Raw genomic sequence first — 22,668 nt, 5'->3', positions numbered from 1 at the left:
TTTTAGTGCAACATATATATATCTATATATAGATATATATATGTATGTATGTGTATATATCACCTTCTCCCGGGCTTGGAAGCAGTGCATCTCCTTTTCCTTTCTGCAGCTCTCCAACACGACCTACGTTGAACTTCTCTTTTAGTACCGGAACATAAAGTACATGGAAATACATGCCAAATCAAACAACTCTATATAATAGTTTTTTGTGGAAAAAAAAGGTGTTTGAAATTTACAAAAAGAAATGAAATGGAGCAATTTAAAAGGAGAGGTTTTGTACAGATGACGCTTTCATTTTTACCTGAAAGTGCGATGCTTCATACAGATGTCAGTTATTTACAGTAAGTAAAGTCTATAAAGAACATCGGGGACCAGGAGGACACACAAGGATGTTTTTTTTTTTTTTTTTTTTTCGATCTATCATGTCTTTTAATGATTCCAGGAGGTGGAATTATTCTGAAGATAATATAAATGAAACTAAATCATGAAATGTAAGTCATTTTATTGCTACTTTGCAGTTTTTTGTTGTATTTTATAGCTTTGTAACCATCCAGAATTATTTTTTTCTTAGAGGAATGATCTGACACACAGTGTTGTAAAGAAAATTAGTGCAAAAATGTTTTTTTCATAGGCTTGAAATAGGTGTGGGAAAGGACAAAATGTGCAATGTTTGGATATAAATTGGAATACGACCATTCTGACCAAGAGCTTTTATATTACTGTTATTTTTGTCTGGTCAATGCTGGGTCCACCTCCCAATTAATTTTTTTGCCAGCCCACCATTAGTCTGCTGTCTGTAAAGTATCGTTAGTGGTAATTATGCAACTGGAAGAAAATCAATCCATCTTTTGTAGCAAATATGAGCTTTGCAGTGCAGCCATAGCCACTACACTGTTTGACACGCACACATTATTATTATTACTTTAAGTTTATCTTCTGGTTTTATCCATTGGACATAAATGTTGTTTTAGTTGATGTTTACTCCAGCTTTTTCTTGTCTCTCTGTCCTTACTTATACTTATTTTGAACCCTTTTAAAGAAAAAGTAATTCATAGTTTCCTGAGACTGGAAGACTGAAAGCGTGTGATAAGAACTGAGTGTAGGGCAGATAAAAGGCTGAGAGCGTCCCAGAAGAAATGGCCCCTTGATTGGTCTTTTGTCTCTCCTTTTCTCTCACAGCTCAGCCGTCCTTCTGCTCCTGAATCACTCCCGCAATGAATTAAATGAAAAATATAAGAAATGAGTTTTATATCATCTGGTGAACACTCATTTTGCTCTTTTTAGTCATGTTCTGTAGGAATGCATACATTTTATAGACAAAGTGTGTGTGTGTTAGATGATGAAGGAAGGAAAGCATTCGATAAATTGCCTCACAATTTCTACTGGCTACTTCCTGGGCCATAAAAAGATCTTTGGCTTATTGGATCATTTTATCATAACTTTAAAACTAGACTAGTTTGATTTAATGTTTCACATAAAGCATTTTATTCATTTGGCCTCATGAGATGGAAAAACAGCAATGTCTCAGGAGGAATTACACATCTATCTATTTAATGGCTGCCATATATTTCTGGAGTTCCAGTTTAGAGGAAAAGCTGTTAATATCCTTGCAACTTTGGGCTAAAATTATAGTTTTAAGACACCTCCACTTCTGGAGAAATTTGTTATTGATCAACTTCTGGGGCAACATTAAACATTCGAGCGTCATTATATGTGTATTATATGATTAATGACACCAGGTAGACATAGCTTATTTTGGTCTAAAGTATCTCTTGAATGCATAAAAATGAGTAATAAAACTGTTTTCATCAGAACCATAAATCAAACACACAATGCCGTCGTTTAGGAGATTGGTGAATTCAGATAAAACTGAGGGGAATGACAAACACCATCGCATGAAGTGTTACAGGCTTCATATAAGGTGCTTGTTTACAGAATAATAAAAAGGGACTTTTCAGATCTCTTTAACCTTTAAATTTTGAGCACTCTGTCCCTGCTGGAGTGCCGTATTTCTTGCACTGTTCAAAATGTCAGCTCCATTAACCTATCCAGGCACTCGACTTTGGGTTTTGTTAATTGGTCAGCACGATTGCTTTGCATAATGCAAAATAAATTGACATTTTGAATCTGCCCTTAGAAGAGATTGCACTCGTCTTTATTCACAGTGATGAACAAAATGATTGCCGCTTTTGTTTAGCTCATAAATACCTCTTGAGGTTACGTTTAATTGTAACTCTTGTTGTCAAGAACAAACATTGGGGATGTTTGTTTTTAAAAGGGAATGAAAGTTTTTTTGTGCTGTAAAAAATACATTTTCGTTAAAGATTTCATTTTTTTCCTTAATTTTAATTGAACTTTTTTGTTTCAGATCAACAAACTAGTCTTAAAGCTAAACAAAGGTCACTAAAGTAAATACAAAAACATGTTTTTTAAGTCTTTTACCTGTCTAGATCAACATTGTCCTATCAGAAAAAAAAATACTCCACCTAGTTGAATTAGATGGCCACACTTATTTCTGCCTTCTCTCCTGAATCTAAGGCCCGCTTATATTTAACTTGTCTGACAACATAAAGTAGGTTAAAAGATTTCAGAAAAACAGGTCAATCTAAAAAAACTAGAAACTAGAAACAGATAATTCTGAGAAAGGAACTTGTGTTAATAAATGGTGATTTTAGTCATGCTTCTTTGCTACACTTCCAAGTTAACAAGCTTTCTTTTAGTTTCTCTACAGAGCAAACAATATCTTAAGCTTGTTTTATGAAGAAGCTCGAGAGCAGGCTCCAGCTGGACAGAATCAGAGATGTTCGATAAACAATAAAGAAGATCACAAGCTTCAGGTAGAAGGGGGATCAGACAGATGGAAGTCTGGACATAGCCAATAAACTCAATAAAATCTTCAGGAGGTTCAGTTAAGAAACAGGCTCTTTACTGATGGATCTGTTGATCTTTTCAATAAGAGATTTCTGTTTATATCCCATTGTTGTCCCTAAGTCAGGGCAGATGGCTTACAGATGGAACATATGTTTTTGAATTGGAGATTCTGGCTATTTTAGGGTTTCAAAGTAAAGGCAGGAAATATGGTCGTTTGTTCTGGCTCAGGCATTGCTTTGTTGGATAGAGTGGAGTGGAGGCAATGTGGGCTTTCTATGTGTTCTGAATGTGTTGGGCTGGTAGGAAATGAACGTACTGACCTGATTGCCAAAGAAGCAATGGGATGCGACAGTGTAGACACTGAGGTAACTTTGGTTTTTTCTAAAGTCCGAAGTCTTATTAAGAAGAACACCTTCACAGGGGAGTGAGATGCTGAGAAGAGAGGAGGTATTATTATATTACATTTAAAAGTGTATAATTAGAAGAAAAACTCTCTTTCCTCAGATGTTTGGTCTGCGATTGAGATCTGCGCAAATTAAAACCTACTTGGTCCAACACCTTACCAGCAAGATCTGTGCAAAGCCCTTCTGATTTTTATTTTAACTGGACTTAATTTAATTTAATAGAGTAGATAGAAGCTGAGATGAGTGTTTGCTGATTTAATAAAAAAAATAAAGGCAACAGAAACGAAATCCAAGCACAAAATACAGGAAACCAAAAACCAGGAGACATCAGGGGAAAACAGACATGAGGAGCAAAATAGCGACAAGAAACCAATGGGGAACTGCACAGGAGTTATATATATATATATATATATATATATATATGGGGGACAACACAAAGAATGGGTTAATCAGCTGATATCGAGCAGGTGTGGATAGAAGTAACCAGAAGGGAGCAAGGGGAAAGGAGATTGGCAAAAGGGGCCAAAAGAGAGTAATTAAAAAAAATGCAACGCTGCTTATGTAAATATAACACAAAATGGAAAGGTAACCAATGACCAACAAAACAGAATAACTGAAATAACAGAAAACCCAAAATGAAACTAAAAAAGAAGTCCAAAGGGGAGAAGCGTGACACATATCTGCTATAAGTCTGTTGACAATAATGGGATCTCTTCTGGCATCATGTGTTGGGGTAACAGCATCAGAGAAAATCTCTTAAAAAACCCAACAAGCCGATAAAGAAGAATGTTTCTGTTCTGAAAACTCCTCTAGAGCCTCTGGAGATAATTTTGGAAAGAATAATTCTTTAAGAAATGAAGATCTTCATGGAAAACTCTGAGCATCCTCTCCATGAAACTGCCAAACTACAACCGAGTGTCTTAAGCCACAGTCATCTGAGCCTCCACTATAGGACAGACCACCGCTGGAGATCTTTCCTGCCTAAAACTATAAACATTTACATCAACTCCCTGAAAAAATACCCAGAATTATTAGTTACAATTCCTTTGGAGGTATTTCCAATGTAATTGAACTAGCAGCTATCAGTCTGAAAAGAGTATTTCTGAATTTTGCGATGAGAACCTCTGATGAAAAAAAAACATGGAAAAGTGAAGAACTTTAATACCTTTATGGAAGGTGTGGTGGTTAAACCTGGAGTGTTAGGATATTGACAGAAGGAATAATGCTAAGAGTATGACTGTCTGGTGATAGATGAAGACTTAGATTTCAACGGTCTTTCTGATTGGCTGGAACGAAAAAATCTTGCTATCGCTTCCTGGAGTCAGTCTCAAAAGCACTTTGGTTTTTTCATATATATATATATATATTACATTAATAATCATATTCACACCATCAAGTCCACCTCTGAGTGTCATGAAATCAAATAGGAGTGGTGTAATCAGGTCAAGATCTATATCCAATTAGCATGCTCATGAATATTTTAATTTAATAGGCATTATTTTGTTCTGCGGTGAACCTAAAAGTAAGTGTATACTCTCACTGGAGTCACCTCTGCTAGAGTTTATTTTACTGCCTTCAATATAAATTATCATAATCTGGATTTGGTTAAAGGTTATCAGTGGCAAAACTTTCCCCTTTCTGAGGTTATCAAATGTCTTTAGAATATTGTGAACTGTAAAAGAATTGAGAGAGAGAGAGATGTCCTCCTCTGAGAGAAATCGTTCTGTTCACCTTATTAATTTTAAACAAGCTGTATATTCCTTTATCCAGAGTCTTTTCCAAATTAGAGTCTGGTGCAGGTAAATTTTTGAGGATAGTTGAATTTTACCAGCAAAAAAGAGCCCAAAATTAACAACTTTACTACTATGTATACCTAAAGTAAACATGAAAATCAGACAAAAGCATGTTTTTAAAGATTAAAAGTAGTGGTTGCATCAGAGTTATGTAGGTTATTCAGCACCATGCTTTCAGATGGAGACCGGTAGTCATGTATTCTTTAAAGTTATTATTGGTAAAGTTATTATTTCTTAAAAAAAAAAAAAGTTTAAAAAGCTGATTTAAAACTGAATTAGAGGGGCAGTTTTTCAAATTGATCATCAGAATACTGTGCAAAGTCATGCACACTCATTAAAGATAATTTATAAATATATGTTTATGATCTGAAAAACACAGTTTAAAAAGAATGCAGTTCTTGAAATTTAATCTGAAAAGGGAAACATACATTTAAAATTATATATATGTAGAAAAAATTGCATTTTTTTTTATGAAACGTGAAATAGATAATACTTGAAAAAATATAATCAGAGAAAAAAGCAAATTTACTCTCAAAACCATATTTGATTAAGAGGTTTGTCAAAGCTTAATGCTTGGGTTGCATTTTTTTTTTTTCTTTTACAAAACATATTCTTTGTTTGCAACAATAATAAAATATAAAAAAAAGCTATATATTCCGCTGTAAGGTGCACTTACTTCTTTATCGCCATGTTGCTGCGTTTGCCATGTCTAAGGCTACGTTCACACTGCAGTCTGAAGTGACCCAATTCCGATTTTTTTGCCCATATGTGACCTGTATCTGATCTTTTTATAACAGTCTGAACGACACAGATAGGATTTTTTCAAATGCGACCCAGGCCACTTGGATATGTGGTCCTGAATCCGATACGTATCTGATCTTTTCAAATGCGACCTGTGTCTGTACGGCCAGGTCGCATTTATCCGACCTACACGTCATTGATACTTGACAAATGTTACTAAACGTTACTAATCTGCGTCCTACTAAGCGGAGGCGGGAAAAACTAACAACCATGGCGGAAGATAACACAGAGAGCAGTCAATGGAGAGAAATTGAGGTTGCTGACTTAATTCATATTTGGAAAGATAGCTCGATTCAGACCAAACTCGAAGGGTCTTACCGGAACCAGGGGAGGGTCTTTCTTTTTGATCTTCTTAAAAAGATTCCGTTCGTAATGTGCCTGCTCCTGTTGGAGAAGAACTTAAAGAACGCAATATACGCTGCGGTATTACGAGTCATGTTTACTTCCGCAAACACTGAGGACGCTTGCTACATGTGACGTCATCGCGTCCTCGAGTGCGCATGCGAGACACTTCGGTTGAACGCTTTCAGTTCACACAGTAGATCACATACAAGTCGCATATACTTGGAAGTGTGAACGGACACGCAAAAAAATCAGATTTCACAAAAAAATCGGAATTGAGCATTAGGGCTGCAGTGTGAACGTAGCCTTAGTTGTCTACCAATGCTGGCTGTTTCTTGCTGACAGTTTTTATCTGTTTCCATGGCAGTGTCACAGTGTCAGTAGAGAAACAGTAATTCATCTACAGCATCCTCAGTGGTGCTGTATGCACTGGTGTGAATGACAATTTTATAAATCATTTATAAAATTATATCATGCACTTCTGTGTGAGAAAGTTTTCCTTTACAATAGAGACACCTGTATGCTCAGTATGAGGAAAACCTACAATTCAATTCAGTGTCTTGATGTGTTTTAGAGGTCTGACCCGAAATGCAGAGAACCACTCAGAGAGCAAGGCAAAGGTTTAACAGGTTTATTGAGGTAATGGGTAGAAGGGGGGTATGATCTGGCACTCAGGGAGCTGGTGAACAGGAACTAGGAAGTCTAGAGGGGGATATCAAAACGGTTAGTTCAGGGACCGTGGGAATCTTGAATGCCGTAAGGAAAATGCTAGTGAGGGACTCAGGTTTGGGTGGGTGGGTGTGGGGTGCGGGGGTCGGGGTTCTTCTCTCACATTGCATCTGTGTGGGTTGATGCAGAGAAGAGGGGACATGTTGAAGAGTGGACAGGTAGACATTCTTTGGACCCGGAGGAGCACTGGAGCGGACTGTCACTTGAATTTCCGTGAGGGACTTGAACGGCACATGTGGAGGTTTCTCCCCTTCTCAGTGTGAACTCACTAAACAGTCCAACGGCACATGGGGGGGTTTCTCCCCTGCTCAGTGTGAACTCAGAAAACAATCCTTCCAGGGGAAGAAGACCAAACTTCCAGTACGCAGGAGGACTTCCTGCCAAAGGCAAAGATAAAAAAAAAGGTTAGACTCAGAGAAACAAAGACTCAGTTTGACTCAGTGAAACAAAGACTCAGGTTAGACTTAGCTAATCTAAGGATGGCTATATTACCCAAGACTGGCAAACACTCTGGCATTGAGGTAGTGACAGTCCACTGCTTAAGTACTCCTCCAGATAATGATCCAAAGAGCCGCAGGTGTGCAGGGAGGACAAACAATGGCAGGGCGCCACCTGGTGGTGGAGGGAGAGACAGACACAAAACAGACCACACAAACTGGATTCCTGACATTCAGGAGTTCAAGACTTGACGCAATCTGCCTGGTTTCTTGCCGGATTTTTTTTTTTTTTGCCACTCTTATTATGATCAAAGGCAACAGACCCTGTATATTTGCACCACTGGAGCAGGGGCAGAACTATGTAGGGGGCCAGGGGAGACCATGGCCACCATTAGCCAATCATTGGCCATCCTTACTAGATGATCCCATGTGGACATAATTCACATGCATTTTCCCTTTAAAACAATTGTGGTAGCGGTAATACCCTTAAGTGTAATACTCTTACTAATTTAAAATTTTAACATTTAATGTATTAACGTTAAACTGAAAAAGCTCACATCAATATACTGATATTAAGATGGTAAATACAGAATTCATGTGCCTCTGCTAGGCAGTCTTGAGTGTAATCACAAATAAATAATGGTAGGTACAAAATTACACTGGATAAGATGTCCCAGAGAGGTCAAAGCTAAAAGATTCTCCACTATACATTTAATTTAGACTTTAATTTAGGACATGTAAATATATTTTGCTATTTCTTAGCAAGGTCTTTAGGAAAATATAGTTTGTCTTTATTTAGGAATTTGTGCTTGTTGATTTCTCGTTTGAACAGTGTTAAATGCATCTGAGGTTCTGGCTACTATCCGTTTCTGGTCACTTCTCAGTGCACATTGGTTCCTAGCTGGCTACCCATATAAACATTTTTTGTTACGCCTCTGCAGTGAAGTAGCCTGCCTTGAAATATTTTTTCCATAGAAGTACTTTATAATGTACTTTACTCAATTATGTAAGATATCTTAACATAGACATTTAAAAGCCATATATATCCAAGGTAGTCGTTTCTCTAAAATCTCTTAGAAGCAGATAGAATTGAGTGGCAGGTATTTCTTACTAAGCTTTTAGCCCTATCAGTCCTATTTTTCAAATCTGCTGGTGGAATGATTAACAAATAGTTACAAATTCATAAAAAAATTTATTTCTCTTCAGGACAGCTAATCTTTCATGTGGGCGTATTTAAAAGAAAACCTTTCCTTGTATGCAACACTGTCTTGGGGATGCCTCATCTAATTGTGCACATTCATTAATCAATCTAGTCAACTAGATATCCTGATGTTTTCCTTATTCTTACCACTCTGCTTACTGACAAATGATTAAAATAAAAATGTCTTGTCTCTAAGCCTGAAGCCTGGTTACATAATCTTTGAATTCTGAAATGAGTCAGAAATGCTGTTTATCATTAAAACAATGAGATGGGAATAACTCTGTTCTTTGGTAACACTCTGGCAGTTCTGTCTTCCCTTCATTTGCAGCTTCTGGTGTTGCAGACCGCCCCGGCTCTCCTGTGGTGAACTGCCAGTGAAAGGCTATATCAGACATGACTGATAAAAAACTCTCTGGCTCAGTGTGGGGATATAGAACTGTGAGGAAATTGATTAAATGGTCAAGTAAATGCAAGATTGTTGTTTTAATTTGGACATCTTCACATGAAGTTCAGTGGAAATCAACCATTAGGAGATTTTTTTTTTTACTGCCGCTGGTTATCACTGCTGTGACTCAACATGAGCCTGTATTTAGCTGCTCCTTTCCTGACTTTAGATCTGTACAGATCCTGGATGGAGGGAAGTTGGCAAGTACAGTCTCTGCTGAGCCTTTGTCTGAACAAAAGCTCCATTTACACTACCCTTTTGAAACCTCGGCGAGAACGGTCCCAGCAAACTGAACGCAACTTAATTGGACAGTGCCAGACACAACTGAACTGCGCTAAATCTAGTACTAGTTCAACAGTAGGAATCTGTTCAGTTGTGGCTCGGTTCTCTGATAACAAAGAGGGCATGAGCAGACCACCTTATCATCTATTCACAGTCAACCGACTCATTTTGCAGGTTTTACGGTGTGGACGGCTTTAATATGAAGAGATCTCTTCACCTGTTTACAACACGAACTTCTTCTCAGCTTATAACATTCAGTCTTCAAAAGAGCGAGGTGCGACCTGTGATGATGCCAAGACTGAGGCTCTCATTGAAATTTGTGTGGAAGTGCTATCTAGGCACATAATTTTGTAAATGTTATGGCTGCAAACATTTTTGTTTCCATAATTCCTGTCTTGAGAGCTGTATGCTGGTGAAGATTCTCAGCCATCCAGGTCATAGTCATTGCAAAATTGTTAAAAAACAATCCACTCAACTTTGTTTTCCAAGTTTGAAGAAGTTTTGCTTTCCATCCAGGAAGCTTTTTTTCAATTCAACTTGTCAGAATTAGAGTTGGGTTCCAAGCTTTATAGAGTGGCTTAGACATGCAAATTGGAGAGGAAGAACAGGCCTGCCCCTAAGGAATGGGGAGTTGTGAGGTCCTTGTTAGCCTGTAATACCCAGTACTGGTCTATGCCTCTGAAAGTGGAGGGGTCGTTAGAGTCATTGCTGGCCAGGCTGAGCGGACAAGTTGTCTTGGTCCCCTGCATGGCCATGATGATTATGATAGCTGGAAGAGATCAACTCTGTTGCTGCGTTGAAGGTTTTTGAGAGCTGAAACCTGAGTCCGCCCCCTCTGTTAAAGGTTGGCTTTTTTCTCTTCACATAAATGTCTTCCTTCACACCCCTTTCAAACCATCTGTATTCTTTGTCCAAAATGTGAACATTCTGGACCTCAAAAGAGTGTCGTTTGTCCATAAGGTGTAGATATACAGCTGAGTCATGTCAGGAGGAGGTAACTCTCCTGTGTTGAGCCATGCATTTGTGGAGAGGTTGTTTGGTTTCTCCAATATAAAGATCAGAGCATTCCTGCTCTGATCTTCACTGCATTGAACTGCATATACCACTGCTGGCTGCTACTGTGCAGCGCCTGGGGAGCAGTCTGGGGTTAAGTGTATTGCTCAGGGACCCAGAGTGGCAGTCAGAACCCCCGGGCCCCAAGTGTAATGCTCCAACCACTAAGCCACCACTCCAAACTTCAGGAGTTTTATAGACATGTTCCATGAGGTTTAGTCATGTGTGTAAAAGGAAATTTTAGCAGGTAGAGAAAACAGCCCTGAGGGCCACCAATGCTAACAGTTCTTGTGTGGTATAGTATTAGTTCCTCAGCCTCGCCAGATGATCACATTGAGGGTTGGCGTTGGGAGCCTGATGGAAACTTACTGTGAAACTGGATTAAAAATACTTGACCTACTATAGGGAGGATATTATATAAAGATGTTTGGGTCATGAAGCTGAAGTGCTTTATAAACATTAGCATACACATTAATATATGTGATTCTCCCACATCTAATTCTTGAAGATTTTAAATGTGCAACTTTTGACCTTGGTATAAAGGAGTACAATCTCTTCTGGTTTTTTTTTCTTTCCATTAAATTCATTTTACACTAAATCATCATCATTTCTGAGGTTAATAATAATAATTTACTTTTGCTTGTTTCTCCATTGCCATAGTTTAAAACAGAAACAACTGCTTCTATAATATTACTCCCACTTGTTTTTTCATAATACATCCAGTTAAAGGTTTCATATGACCTTTAGATAAAAGATTTTATTTATGAGAGTAATGATCTGCTGTATTGGATTTCTGTATGACTTATAAAGGTTGTGACCAGGAGAACTGTACTCCCTCAGTAAAACTATGCTGCTTTGCTTTCTCTTGAAATAATAATGACTTGCAGGTACAGCTGTATGTTATACAGGTGCTGGTCATAAAATTAGAATATCATGAAAAAGTAGATTGATTTCAGTAATTCCATTTAAAAAGTGAAACTTGTATATTATATTCATACATTACATACAAACTCATATATTTCAGATGTTTATTTTGTTTAATTTTGATGATTACAAATGACAACAAATGAAAATCTCAAATTCATCATATCAGAAAATTAGAATATTGTGAAAAGGTTCAAAATTGATGGCCCCTGGTGCCACACTCTAATCAGCTAGTTAACTCAAACCACCTGCAAAAGCCTTTAAATGGTCTTTCAGTCTAGTTCTATAGGCTACACAATCATGGGGAAGACTGCTGACTTGACAGTTGTCCAAAAGACGACCATCGACACCTTGCACAAGGAGGGCAAGACACAAAAGGTCATCGCTAAAGAGGCTGGCTGTTCACAGAGCTCAGTGTCCAAGCACATTAATAGAGAGGCGAAGGGAAGGAAAAGATGTGGTCGAAAAAAGTGTACAAGCAAGAGAGATAACCGCACCCTGGAGAGGATTGTGAAACAAAACCCATTCAAAAATGTGGGGGAGATTCACAAAGAGTGGACTGCAGCTGGAGTGAGTGCTTCAAGAACCACCACACACAGACGTATGAAAGACATGGGTTTCTGCTGTCGCATTCCTTGTGTCAAGCCACTCTTGAACCACAGACAGCGTCAGAAGCGTCTTGCCTGGGCTAAAGAGAAACAGGACTGGACTGCTGGTGAGTGGTCCAAAGTCATGTTCTCTGATGAAAGTAAATTTTGCATTTCCTTTGGAAATCAAGGTCCCAGAGTCTGGAGGAAAAGAAGAGAGGCACTTCATCCACGTTGCTTGAAGTCCAGTGTAAAGTTTCCACAGTCAGTGATGGTTTGGGGTGCCATGTCATCTGCTGGTGTTGGTCCATTGTGTTTTCTGAGGTCCAGGGTCAACGCAGCCACATACCAGGAAGTTTTAGAGCACTTCATGCTTCCTGCAGCTGACCAACTTTTTGGAGATGCAGATTTCATTTTCCAACAGGACTTGGCACCTGCACACAGTGCCAAAGCTACCAGTACCTGGTTGAAGGACCATGGTATCCCTGTTCTTAATTGGCCAGCAAACTCTCCTGACCTTAACCCCATAGAAAATCTATGGGGTATTGTGAAGAAGAAGATGCAATACACCAGACCCAACAATTCAGAAGAGCTAAAAGCCACTATTAGAGCAACCTGGGCTATCATAACACCTGAGCAGTGCCACAGACTGATCGACTCCATGCCACGCCGCATTGCTGCAGTAATACAGGCCAAAGGAGGCCCAACTAAATACTGAGTGCTGTACATGCTCATACTTTTCATGTTCATACTTTTCAGTTGGCCAACATTTCTATAAATCCTTTGTTTTTATTGGTCTTCAGTAATATTCTAATTTTCTGATATGATGAATTTGGGATTTTCATTTGTTGTCATTTGTAATCATCAAAATTAAACAAAATAAACATCTGAAATATATGAGTTTGTATGTAATGTATGAATATAATATACAAGTTTCACTTTTTAAATGGAATTACTGAAATCAATCTACTTTTTCATGATATTCTAATTTTATGACCAGCACCTGTATATATAACCTGTTTCACGTTTGATTGATTGTAATAGTTTAAGGCTCAGTTTATTAATCGATTCAGAGCAATCCCAGGTTCCTGCTGTGGATGATTTAAAGCACAAGACTCTCTGTTCTGCATCGCTGTCTGAAATGTAAGGGTTTTCATTGTAAAGCAGGTTTATAGACCGTAAGGAAGCTTTAAACTATAAAATGTTTCTCCTCTATCATGGTCAAAAAGTAATTTTTTAAAGCTTTTTTTTTAGCAGTCAAATAGGACTGCAACATTTTGGAAAAACATGGAGTGAAGACATTACTGGTAAATACTGTGATGACATTTTATCGGTATTCTTCTTTTTAAATCATACGAAACTACTCAAAATGTCTGTTGTCTTGGTGATTGATATCAGCTTTAGACATCAGCATTAGAAACAGCAAAAAATAATCTTGATCATAAAATATAGATTGGAAGCAGTGTCTGTTAGAAACTCTGTGGCCTTTAAATATTACATAAAGCATTTCTTTGCAATATTGCAACGTTCCACAGACTGATTTTGTGGTGATGATTGGGATTCAATGTATTGTGGTGTCTAGTTCCAAATTATGAGTTTATTTCACACACTAATCCATTTTTAATTGTATTGCTACGCTTTACTAAGTTCATTTATGTACATTTTACAGCTTATTTATTTGTTTACTGTTGCTCTTTCTAAAAAAAAATAAAAATGAAAGCATCCCATAAAATCTTAGAATTTCCTCATTGTTTCTTTTTCCTCCCATCTCTCATAGCTGTCTGCTACCTCCACATCCAGAGCTGCCTTCTTGCAGTGCCTTCGCTGGGGAGTTTGGTGCCCCTTCCAGGACCTAGCTGACTGGAAAGGCAAAGAGGTGAAGCTTGTTCTGCAAGGAGGCGCACAGCCGAACCCCTTTGGAGTGATGGTCTACAGCACAGAGACATCTGTCCAAGCTCCTAGCCCAGCGGCAGTTTCTGCTCCAAGCACAGTTCAGGTAACACAAAAGCTGAGAAGTATTGTCTTGTTTGAGGAAAAAAAAACTGTATGCATGGGCAAGAAAGTAGAAAAAAATCTTAAGCCTTGAGGGTTTTAGGAGCAATTTCTGCCTTAAAGTTCCAATCTGATATAAATCAAGTACAGCCCTAAAGTTATAAAGTATCAAGGTAAAAGGTATAACTAAAATTATTTTTAACTGGAACCATGATTGTTAATTCAATTCAATTCAGTTTATTTATATAGCGCCAATTTAAAACACATTTCATCTTAAGGCACTTTACAGTTCACAAAATCATACAGTCAAATTGATTCAACGTTTTCTATCTAAGGAAAACCAGTTGATTGCATCGACTCATTGACTTGAAGGCAATAGCTCGCACTAAGCATGCTTATAGTGACAGTGGTGAGGAAAAACTCCCTTTTAACAGGAAGAATCCTCCAATAGAACCAGGCTCAGTGTGAGCGGCCACCTGCTGAGGCCAAGACAGAAGCAGAGATACAAGAGGCAACTATAAAAGGCGGCCCCGTCCAGGAAACACACAGCCAGGCAGACGAGCTCCGAGCCAGCTCCCATGTCAGAGGATGAAGAGAGCACATCCAGCCAGTCATGGTCAGAGAAACAGGACTACACTGAAAAAGAGGCAGATCTCCACCAGGCAGAATTTGTATCTGTAAAAAAACAGAGCAAACATCAACATTTGTGTTCCTGGCTTCAATTATTTCCAAAATAAAACAGCATAATACCATGTAAACCCCTTTAAAACTTAGATAGATCATCTGAATTTCTAAATCCACTTCTTGACAATAAGTGAAACAAATCTGGACTGAATCGTTGGAAGACATTTGATCCATAAAGGTTTTAGTGGCAGTGCACCAGTACCTATAATTTTCAGCTAAAAAAAAATCAAACAAACATTTGCAAAATGTCAAACACAAACTCTGATATCCATCATAGTGCCCCTTCTGCTGTTTTTGTAGATAAGAGTTACCCCCATTTGTACCATTGGAAACAGCATAATATGAACAAAGGGAGGAGAAAATGAGCTGAAAGTTTTCCTTTTGTCTCAAACAGCAAAGAAAAAAAAATATATATATTTAAAAAAAACATCTATAAATTAAAATCCTATGAGAGAAACAAAATGACCCATAACCAATCAAGGATATGAAAAATACAAAATTGCATCTTGTAGGCAAATATGCCGTTGCCAAATATCAATCTATCTATATAACACTCATGAAAACAAGTTCACAAAACCAAAACTTTAGAGAAGATAAAAAAAAAGAAATGAAAAAAAAAAAGAAATGTAAATTATGTAAATACTCAATAAAATGCTTTTTAGATAATTCAACCTAGAGTAAAAGCAAATCTTTTACTCTAGGTTGAATTAAACACCATCATTTATTACATACATTCTTTGGAAAATGGCAAAATACCATAAAATGACCATCATATTCTAACTGTAACTAACAGTAGTCAATATATAACTAAAGCTGCTGGAAATAAAAATTAACTTAATGATCTTCTTAAACTGGGTCCTGAATCAGCTACTGTTCTTTTTCAAAATCCGAGCAAGACTCTGAAGATATTTCTATCCCGACATCTCTGTCCCCCATTTCCTTTGGTTAGTTTCTCCCCTTTGTGCCATTATGACAAATCAGAAAAAAACAAACCGACTGCCGACCCATGTGCAAAGCAGATGTGGTCAGGTCTTTTAAATTCTTTAATACACAAGAAATTACATCAACAGAAAACATTAAAAAAAGACATACTATACCTTGTTGGAAATGCTGGGGCTCTAGTTTCCAACATGCTAGCCATGTGGGGATTAGGTGGAGAATGTCTCCATAGTGAAGCATTTTTCAGAGAGTCAAACATTTCTGACAGACCGCTAAATGGCATCTCCTGTGTTTAGAATGCTGTAAAACCAAACATTCTATTCACAAAAGCAACTGGTGACATATTTTAGAAACTGTTTTTACAAGGTTTAGAAAGAAATTAAATATTCTATTGTTTTTGACTAACTTTAAAGCTGGACAAAACAGGACAAAGCCCCGCCCCTATTGTCCCATACACTATAGTTAATGTTCTTAGTATTCACACTGACGAGTAATTGGCTGCAAATTGTACCTTTTTAGACCTATTGTCCAGAGAGGTGAGGGTGCTCCGATTCTTCACACCTTTGCTGTAAATTGTCTCACAGTTTTAGTCATTACTGTTTTCACCAGCACTTTCTGTTCTGTGTCTTCCGCTCCTCTGGCTGCTGTTTCAATGATTATACTTCTGACCCTTCCCTCCAGAAGCCCAGTTGCTCCTTTTAACAGGGGTTAAAGGGTTCTTTTAATGTTTCTTTTTCAGGGCTCTGACATGTCTTCTGCTTTCTACCTCACAGGAGAAGGATCTGATGAGATTTTGGCTTCAGTCCAGTGTGGAAAAGAAGCCATCCAGCCCAAAGGCATCTCTAAAAACTAAGCAGGAGGATGTGACACGAGAGAGAGCTTCACCTATACAAAGTAAACATTACAGTTTATGTATTGATTTAGGCTGAGTCTGATGCTTCTGGTGATTGCACAGCTAGTGCTGGTTTAGATCAATATAAAGTTTAGTTAGTTAAACTTCTGATATTCAACAAATGCCTGGTTCATACTGCAAGATAATCATGCTGGTTTAGCCCTGATTATCTTGTTCCACTTATAAGTATGGCTCTAAAGATAATCTTACGGGGAATTCCTGTGTTAAGAGTTAACAGCTCAGATCGAATATCCTAGCATGTGTGGTGTTCCCTAGACAAAGAACCACTCTATTGAATGTGACATATTCTCAATCAGGAAGCTTTTCCAGAGGGGAAAAAGTGCAACAACTCACCAGAGCCCCTGCCTCTGCTGTCTTCACTCCTTAACTAATCCCTTCACTTATTAAGATGTTTTTTTTCTGTCAATATCTGTCCATAACGAACTCCATTACATTTCCTCGACGGTCAATTTTATTTACTCTGAACTTATGTTTGATCCCAAGAAGTTTCAAGAGATTTCCCATCTAAAATCAAATTCTTTCCCCACTGAATGAAATCTGTGGTGTGGGACTAAACCCCTTTTATCCGTGATTTTTTCCTGTTTAAAAAAACCCTCAACAATTTTAAAATATCACATTATATGAGCCTAGTGGCAATAACCACTTACTGCATAGTATCTCTTTTCCATTATTTGCATGTTAACGATAGTAAAACATAAGAAATCAGCTTATTTCTCTAAAAGAATTATAAGAACAGCATTTAGCATATTTCCCTATTGCCTTTATTCTGTCAGTTGTGATTAATTAGAGGTGACATCACACATTTCTTTTAAAACAGACAAAATTATAAGAGAGTTCCCATTTTAAACTGTCTCCATTATCTTTTTGTCACTGACTGGTGCATGCAGGTTTACTAACAGCAGTTTCTGCTTCTCTTCCCATGAGAGGGGAGATTCTGCTCTTCTTTCTTTTCTTGTTGCCACTTGAACAGCAAGCGTGCCTCTCAATATCACAGAAAGCACTTTAAAAAAAAAAAAAGATATGTCATTAAGCACATTACTGATAATGATAATAAAATATTTGGTATTTTCCCATATTTAAAATTACCAAACTAAAAAATGTGTTTGTTGATTCCATTTTTAAGGCTTTGCTATGAAGCATTTGTTTGAATCATAATAAAAGGACTGTCCTAAAATGTGACCATACAACAGAAAGTAATTAAAACAGGGAGCTTTTAGTTTTCTGATATTGTAAATCTACAAGAAAATAACCAAGATTAGGTTATTTTTAAGGTGTTTTTGTCTGTTTCTTTTAGCCTTCTTAGAATGATTAGAAGATTCAAATACTCTTTATAAACCTCATGTTAGGCATGAACTTAACCAAACAACGCTAAAAAATAAAAAAAATGTTTGTTTCATTTTTTAACAGTAAGAGCCCTTGACTATTTTCCAAAAATAAAGCCCCAAAAACTCCATTAATAATGTAATTAAATGTTCAGTAAAAGTCAACTTCTTTACAGAAGCAATAACTTCTTAAACCCAACAGCCACCGACCATTGAACTAAAACCTCAGCAGACTTCAGGCAGTTTAAAATGTTCTTCTGGTTCACTGATCCAATTGATGCATCCTCAGCTTTCTGATGCCCGCTTCATCCGCAGATACAGTCAGAGCTTCGTACATACAGTAAGGAAAATTTGAACACACTGCCATTTTGCAAGTTCTCCCACTTAGAAATCATGGAGGGGTCAGAAATTGTCATCGTAGGTTCATGTCGACTGTGAGAGACATAATCTAGAAATCACAATGTAGGATTTTTTTTACTATTTGTAATATGCAGTTGCAAATAAGTATTAGAACACCTGAGAAAATCAATGTTGTTATTTGGTACTGTAGCCTTTGTTTGCAATTATGGAGGTCAAACGTTTCCTGTAGTTTTTCACCATATTTCTGCACACTGCAGGAGGGATTTTGGCCCACTCCTCCACACAGATGTTCTCTAGATCAGCCACGTTTCTAGGCTGTTGCTGAGAAACATGGAGTTTGAGCTCCCTCCAAAGATTCTCTATTGGTGTTCAGATCTGGAGACTAGCTAGCTCATGCCAGAACCTTGATATGCCTCTTACAGAGCCTCTCATTGGTTATCCTGACCGTGTGCTTTGGGTCATTGTCATGTTGGAAGACCCAGCCTCCACCCATCTTCAATGCACCTACAATGACAATTTCAGTCCCCTATGTAATTTCTAAGTTGGGAGAACTTGCAAAATAGCAGGGTGTTGAAATACTTTTCCTCACTGAATCCACATTCTTTGGGTTGCACAGGCGATCGGCAAAATTTACACATGAAGCCCATTTTATCCACTGATCCTCACTACTTCTAAAAAACATCCACTTTCAATGCTCTAAACTTTTTTTTTTGTATACACAAGAACAGTTAAAACAAGTATGTATTGTTTTATTATGGCTAAATGTTTTTTTTTTTTTAAGCAATATGATTGGAACATTGAAGGTGTATTGTGACCTTATAACCCCAGCCAGTGTCGGTTATAAGAAAAACAATAATGTCCAGATCATTTATCTGCCTAAAACTGCAATAAGTGCGCTTTTATATGTGTATGGATTTTATCATGCTAGATCAGAGAACATTCTGGGTTGATGCTAAAAATGGGCTAAAAGAATGACGTCTACTTGTAAACTGAAGAGCTAAAGTTGGTCAGTAAATTGCCAAAAAGAAAAGAAAAGAAAACTATGGCAGGAAACCTATAGAGGGCCAATTCAACAAATCAATGAATACATGAATAAATAAATGTGGCTATTGATAAATTATTAATAAATATTCTATGAAATAAATAAATGTAAACATGAAGTTTAACTAAATGAATATTTCAAACAACATTTTTATTCATATCAAGATATATTTATTTGTAAAGCTACTTCCCAGGATTCTGTGACTTTTAAAAAAAAAATCCAGTTTTCATTTTCATCTCTTACCATTTCATTTTTGTTATATTAAAATGAGGGGGCGGGGTTTATCTACCTATAATAATCCAGTTCAAATTATTACTTTTAAATATTTTGTTTATCTTGATGATATGATAAAGTTCATCCATCTATATTTACTAACAGCCACTGACCCTATTTTGTCAATAACGGTGGTTTATTGTTAGGTAAGTGGGTCCTTCCCTCAGTGTTCCTTTTTAGAAACAATAGGGTTACTAATCTGCTGCCCTCATCTTATGGTGGGACTTGACCTCCACTTCCACTGAGTGTTCTGGAGACTGGCTGGTCCAACCATAGCCTGCAGCAGAGGGAGAAGCAGTTCATGTGCCATGGGCATTAGAATACATGACTCTATTCACAAGCTGCAACACAGGACTCTTAGTATAAAATGCATCCATGTTGAGCAGATGACCACTTCTTCCTTCTGGTACAGTTTTCTGGTAATAATTTGTTTAACAACACAAACAATTTTATTCAATTCTTTTTTTCATTTCAGAATTATATGTAAAGCACTAAACTAAAGGGATTATTACCTTTTTATCCACCATGGTGAAAGAGCTTCAATGTGCAGATATGTAGCATGGTATATTTACCTCTGAGGCTAATGTGTAATCGTGCTCTTTTTCTCTCCAAGTGAAGAGATCTGAAAGTAAACTAAACATGGGCCACATCCATGTTTTATTTTTAGTGTTTAGCAAAGCTGTGGCAGGGAGAGGGATTTTTAAAGGTTTTATCGGTAAACGCTGCTCTGTAAAATTTACTTAACAGACCTTCGTTATTCTGCCCCGATAAATTAAACTCGACGTTTCGACAACATTCTTGCCAAGTATTAGGCAAGTATCCTGCTAAACCAGGGACTGATCAAATATTCCGCTGCAGCTCATAGCTGTGGATAAATGATGTGCCACTGTCTGCATGTCTAATCGAACCGTACCTCTGATTTGTTGTGAGGCTGATGGTGAATTGATTTAAAGTGTAGTAACGTAGCCACTCAATCCCGGCGATGAGGAACTCCAGTCCACCCTGGTTGTATAATTGATTATTTCCTTCCTAATGAGAATGTTTACTTAACATAGAGAGAAGAATAGGGCTGATCAGGGCCTACGTCACAAGAGTGCACAGAAGGCGTTTGGCTGCATCTATTGATGACATCTTAATCAGTGTTTAAGAGCTTTTACAGAGTGGTGATGGTTGTTTTCGGTGAGAGTGATATCATGGATATCTTTCTTTTTGATTTCAGCATCTGATGGATGTAGCTGATCTTTGATGGATTTTTTCAGGTCTGCCTCTGATCGTTGCGTAATATAACTATGTCACAGCCCTCTGCTGATTAATCAGGTAGTGTTACATTCAGTTCACACTTCATTTCAGGCTTCTTTTTTTCTGAAATGGTGATTTTTAAGGCTTTTTTTTTCTTCCTAATTTTAGATGAACAGTTGTTTGTATATGATTTTGATATTTTATGTTGAAAGATCTCATCATCCATCCTGCCTTCAAAGGGATATTCAGCCAACTTCAGAATGAGTTATTTATAACTGGCATCTATGTTACATCCAATAGGAGGATTGAATATTCCACTCAACTCCTTACATTTCCATCAATAGTTAAATTTCTTATTCATGTGTTTCCTATAAGTTCAACAAGACGAGAGGCAGAAAAGCTTGGAGTATATCTTTGTTTTGATCAATTCAAAAGTGTGCATCTCTTCCCAACATGTAGGGAGCACCGTTATGTTTTATTTTCTTTCATTTTTGTTCGTAGCACTTTGAGATGCAATAATAGATACACTAGCATTATTATTATATGATTAGTATTATTACAACAATATCCATCTCTTTGAAGCCTCTTTGTTTTTTATAACCACTCTCAAACTGCTAGCAGAACATGCTATATACTAATTTTAATGGATGGAGCCAAAATGGTTTGTACGTCTCAACATTTGCACAGTAAACCTTGTAGATCACCCTCAACATGTCCGCCTATTGTACCTAAAAAATAGTACATTAAAGTATGTACATACAATTCAGTGCTTATTTGGAATGTTGAAGATCAGACCGATAGTCTGTTAAATTAGGATTCTGTTTGGACCTTTTCACAGTTTATCCCATGACAACAACAAATGTCAATGCTTCATATTGAGATTTGTTGTAATAGACTATCACAAAGTAAAACATTATTAAGAAGTAGGGGACGGCTATTAGCAGTTTTGTCTTAACCAATATAAATCTGGAAATCTTTGTATTCAGTCTTCTTTTTCCTCAAAGCTTGAGATAAATTCCCCCAACTAAGCTGTGGGTGTCTGCAGCTCCTCCAGAGCACAGTAGATTCAAAGTCCTTAGAAAGGTTTAGTGTTTTTCCCTGTTCTACTTTGAGCGTCTTTTCTGATTCTGTAAATACTTTGGGTCCTGTCAGGTTAAGGGCTGGTTATAATCCCCGAAGCAGTGTGTCGCAGTGAGCTTGTCGCAGATATTTTTGATTTATGCCCAATATTGAAGCTTGGTCTGCTTTCAGAGTATAAATCAGCCTTTAGGAGGATGTGTGGTCTGGGTGATGTGCAGGTCAGTGGTTCCCTCTAGAGATGGGGGTTGCAAAAGTAATACCGATTCAGTTTACAGAGTATCCCACCTGAGCTGTGGATCTCTGCAGCAGTTCCTACCTGTGTCTTGGCCGCTTTTTTTAAAGGATTATCTTCTTTTTCAGTTTCTCTCGATGGGTTTTCACTGATGCCATACTCTTATAGTTGTATGCTAAAATTTCTTTGACAACTCATTTGTAAAATGAAAGTTAGAAAACCATTTATATTTTCCTAACTGTTTGCAATCATCCACAACTTAGTGTCTGTTGGTAAAGTCCCAAAGAACACATTGAAATGATCGATTTTAACACCCTAAACATGGAAGGGGTTAATTGCATGTAAATGCATTCCTTGTATGTTAGTTGCCCCCCATGCAGCCCACCTTTCCTAAAACAAACAGCTGTCCAACTCTGGCTGGGGAGCTGTTTGTTCAGCTGTCAAGATGGCCACTCATTGATCCCAAACAAACGGCCAATTGCACATCAGTCCTTCTAATGAGGTGAATCAAATTCTCTGTGGGCTCCGAGAGTATAACAGTGAGAAAACAGCAAGCCCTAAAAAGAAAATAGTTGCCCGGGGGGTGATGCCAGAGTGAATTTGTGAGAGAAAGCCAGCCAGCCCCATAACATGTCCACTCTGTATGCATGCAGTCTGAGCAGATGGGAGCTACAGCAATACACCGCAGGCAACTGAAGCAATTTCCAAAAGGCCAGTCAAGCC

General features: G+C 37.6%; 1 protein-coding gene across 1 annotated transcript in view; it reads left to right on the top strand.

Moving 5' to 3' along the window:
- Positions 1 to 22,668, top strand: part of nphp4 (nephronophthisis 4) — a 259,600-nt gene that overhangs the window by 132,967 nt on the left and 103,965 nt on the right. Inside the window, exons 9-10 of the mRNA XM_038267561.1 lie at positions 13,647 to 13,865; positions 16,258 to 16,378. Coding sequence (XP_038123489.1) covers positions 13,647 to 13,865; positions 16,258 to 16,378 — 340 coding nt within the window. The remainder of the gene's footprint in view (positions 1 to 13,646; positions 13,866 to 16,257; positions 16,379 to 22,668) is intronic.

The sequence above is a fragment of the Cyprinodon tularosa genome, unplaced genomic scaffold (assembly GCF_016077235.1).
Source record: "Cyprinodon tularosa strain WSP-4 unplaced genomic scaffold, ASM1607723v1 ctg677, whole genome shotgun sequence".
Lineage (NCBI taxonomy): Eukaryota > Metazoa > Chordata > Actinopteri > Cyprinodontiformes > Cyprinodontidae > Cyprinodon > Cyprinodon tularosa.
Note: the sequence above shows the minus strand (reverse complement) of the source record. Positions and strands in the feature narration are given on the sequence as shown.